We start from the raw sequence: 4156 nt of genomic DNA, 5'->3' as shown, positions 1-4156 counted from the left end.
AGCCACATAACTTCCTCATAATTCCAAGTTGTGCCCAACTGCTGCTGCTATTACACAGCCAATTGATGGGGTCCAACTCCCTCAATAGATACATAAGCACATAATTGGGGAGACAAGCTAGAAAGAGAATGACAACATCATTATGGTCTTGTGGGCTGGATAAACCTACCAGGAAATACCACCAGAATTATTCAATAGACGAGAAATATAAGCCAACCTATTCATTTCATAGTGCCCGTACAATACTTTCATGATAAATTTAGGTTGTGTTAGCCTTCAACAAACAAAGATTCGTTTTTCAACTGCTCAGGCTCCTCAAAAAATTGCATTCCTATCACGTCTTTGATGATGGTCGGATATTTTTATTAATGTATTGATAAAAGAGTACCCACACATAAACACGCCCAACAGAACTGTCATAACCAAACATTTATTTTAATATCATTGACCACTGAGCATATGTACATATACTGTATGACCAAACAAACACTAAACCAAAAGTTGTCATCACTGCAGCAACCACATTAAAGTTATAAAAAATGATATTTTCTTTTAACAGAACATTTTCAACTCAACACAATAAAATATGTTTTCCTTTGTTAGATGAATGATGGTTGCCAGGTTTTGTGAAATAGTCAAAATAACTATTTTGTGAAGGTTATGTATAAAATACACATTGCAATTTTGCAATTAAAGAAACTGGAGAGGCAGAAACAAAGGCCAAACAGTCAGTATAACAGTACCTTACATCTAAAGAATTGCTGCATTGGTGGTTACTGATGAAGAGAACGTTTGGTCCTACATGGAGTGGTTGTCTCGATGAGAACTATGGATGGTGAGCAATCTGTCAGCGCACGTTTGGTTTGCAAATGATAGAACGCACTGCTACTTTAATTCCCTATTTTGTACATTTTTATATTATTTTCTGTGTATTCTTTAAGCATTTAAAAAACACTTAAAACAAGCCCTCATTCACCTCGGTAGCCATGGGAATTGTGGAGAAATGTATCTTCAAAGTTTACTACAGAGGCACTGAAATCACAACTATCTTTTAGGGCCGGTTCACACCATAAAGTCCACGTTCCAGTGCGTTCGGCCTCTAGAAGACACTGGAACGCAAGGCGGCCGGCTCCCTGTGTTCAGGGGCAGGAGGGGCCGTGGCGGTGCATTAAAGTCAATGGCACCGCAGCCACGCCCCCTTCTGCAGTGCGATTGCCCGCACCCAGAACACAGGCACATTAGTGTGATCTGCAAAAAAAGTGCATGCACCATTTTTGCAGAACAGACTTTATGGTGTGAACCGGCCCTTATGAAGCAGGTGTTTCTAGGCTATTAGAAGCTGACTAAGACCCGGCTTTAGTGTCTTTAGTGTTATTTCACAGTACAAGTAGCTATAGAGGTCAGTGATGGTTTGTTTCAAATCTCTTTTATTGCTTGTTAAGAATATGAAAATACTTTAATGTCCATAGCCTGGGCACAGGTGTACTTTAAAGTGAAATACCAATGGTACTTTATAATTTGGTCTTATTCAGTGAAGCAGGGCAAAAAACAATGAAAATGTTTAAGGTGCAGTAACTTATAGCAGCCAGTCAAAAATCGCTAATAAACTGATATAAACACAGTAAACAAAAACTTTATATGTTGCTATGGGTAACTGTACTTTGCTTTTCCTCACTGCTCTTTATGCTGCCTTGTTAAACAAGTCTGATTGTCTGACATGTACTAGACTACTGTACTAGACTGCTGTACATATGCACTTTTTATAAATTACTTTAGAGTTTAATTATAATAAGGATCATAAACAATATCAAATAATTACACAAGATTATAAAAGTAGATAATACATTACACGATAAGGTGATGTCAGCATATTTTTTCATACATATGAACAAAGAAATTAAATTTGGGTATACTAGGAAAAGGACTCTGAATGACTTTGCATTGCCATAAAAGCCAATATGGTTTTGACTGCACTTGTTTTCTCAAACTTGCAGTAGAAAAATGAAAGATGAGATCTGGTAGATAGCTCTGGGGCAACATATCCTCTTCTTCTATGAAATATGCTGGTGAGTGTGTTCTTAGTCATCGAGCTGGCAGAGGAGGGCAACCCCTCTCTTTATCCAATGTTGTACTGGTTTGTCTATTGGCAGCAGCATAGCAATGACAAAGTTGGTGGAGTGGCCTGTGGTGGACAGGGTTCCCTTTCGTTCACTGGTCTTGTAGAGAGGACACACATAGGACTTGGTCTTCTTTATTTCAGATTTTTTACCTAGAGACACAAAAATATTGGGCATGGATTACGTATACATTTTCAAGGTACTCTGTGACTAAATTATGTTTCTTTAATTCTCTTCAGTGTTTTAATTTATTCTGATTTACTTATAAAACATGCTACTATGCACTTCTCTCCAGTGATCCACCTTCCAGTGATCTACATTCTCTCCAGTGATCCACCTTCCAGTGATCTACATTCTCTCCAGTGATCCACCTTCCAGTGATCTACATTCTCTCCAGTGATCCACCTTCCAGTGATTTACATTCTCTCCAGTGATCCACCTTCCAGTGATTTACATTCTCTCCAGTGATCCACCTTGCAGTGATCTACATTCTCTCCAGTGATCCACCTTCCAGTGATCTACATTCTCTCCAGTGATCCACCTTCCATTGATCTACATTCTCTCCAGTTATCCACCTTCCAGTGATCTACATTCTCTCCAGTGATCCACCTTCCAGTGATATACCTTCCAGTAAGCCACCTTCTAGTTCCCAACATTATCTCTGTCTTGCTCACTTGGTTGTCTTCCTCTATTACCTCTCTACTATTTTCATAGGGTTCATCTTCAACTCCAGCTATCTGTGTTAACCTCTGAACGACTCCACTATCTTCTAATTCAACACTGTACTCCCTTCCTACGACCTTTAATATTTTTTACTTTCCCACTGTACTCATTTCCAACCATCCATACTATCTTTCCCACTGTATTCCCTTCTGACCATTCGTACTATCTTCTGCTTCCCATGTGTACTTGCTTCTAACAACCTATACTTTTATCTCCTCCCAAATGTCCTTCTTTCCAACCATCTGTGCTCTCCTCTACAACCTATATGATCTTCTACTTCCACACTGTACTCATTTCTAACCATCTGTACTACCCTCTACTTGGTTACTGTACTAAATTATATCTGTACTATCTTCCAGTTCCCCACTGTACTACCTTTTAACAACCTATATGATGTTTTACTTCCCCACTGTACTCAGTTCTAACCATCTATACTATCCTCTTCTTAGTACTCAGTTCTAACTATCTGAACTATCTTCTAATTCCCCACTGTACGTCCTTCTAATTATTTGTACTATTTTCTATTTCATCCATGTAATAGCTTTTAATTCTACTATCTTCTACTTCTCCACTGTACTCCCTTCTAACCACCTGTACCATTCTCCACTTCTTCGTTGTAATATCTAATAAGTACTATCTTCTATTTTGTCACTGTACTGCCTTCTAACCACCTGTACTACCACCTGTAATATCTTCCAAGTACTAACATCTATTTCCCCAATGTACCATTTTCTAACAGGTTTTAATATCTTCAACCTTCTGAGTGGTCTATCCTCTAATTAAGTTGACTATCTTTTGCTCCATTACTATACTTGTTTCCAATAAGCTCTGCTATCTGCAACTTCATCCCCTGGAATAGCTGCTAGTAAACTCTACTATCTTTGGTCTGCCAACTGCACTTTCTACTAACCATCCCTACTACTGTCTACATTTTCATTATATTGTCACCAACCCAACTTTAATATCTGCTACTTTACCCCAGGCACTATTTCCTAACCAGTTCTACTATCTTTTTCCTCCCCACTATACAATCTCCTAATCAATTCTTCAGTCTATTACTACCTTTCTAACCAACTCTACTGCCTTCCACTACCACCACTCATGCCCTCTTTCATTTCTTCCTCGGCTTCGAACTTTGTGTAATATAATGTCTAGTTTGTCCTCATACTCATTGCATGAGAAAGTAAAATAGGACAATGTCCTTCTACTCTGCTATACAATCTACATCTGTCCTACCTTTCTTCCTCTCCATCATCCTATAAAAGCTCTATCTTCATGTTGTGATCTTTTCTTTGCTCATCTCTCATTATTATTTA

The 4156-nt window shown here is 38.4% G+C and overlaps 1 protein-coding gene across 1 annotated transcript in view; it reads right to left on the bottom strand.

The window, feature by feature from the left end:
• Positions 1 to 2067: 2067 nt before the first annotated feature.
• The window catches only part of DNAH12 (dynein axonemal heavy chain 12), a 98556-nt gene continuing 96467 nt past the window's right edge, over positions 2068 to 4156 (bottom strand). The window contains 1 exon segment of the mRNA XM_018556271.1: positions 2068 to 2269. Within this exon segment, the coding sequence (XP_018411773.1) occupies positions 2079 to 2269 (191 nt within the window). The 3' untranslated portion in view covers positions 2068 to 2078.

This window comes from Nanorana parkeri, unplaced genomic scaffold (assembly GCF_000935625.1).
Source record: "Nanorana parkeri isolate BGI_ZX_2015 unplaced genomic scaffold, ASM93562v1 scaffold231, whole genome shotgun sequence".
In the NCBI taxonomy this organism is placed as follows: Eukaryota; Metazoa; Chordata; class Amphibia; order Anura; family Dicroglossidae; genus Nanorana; species Nanorana parkeri.
Note: the sequence above shows the minus strand (reverse complement) of the source record. Positions and strands in the feature narration are given on the sequence as shown.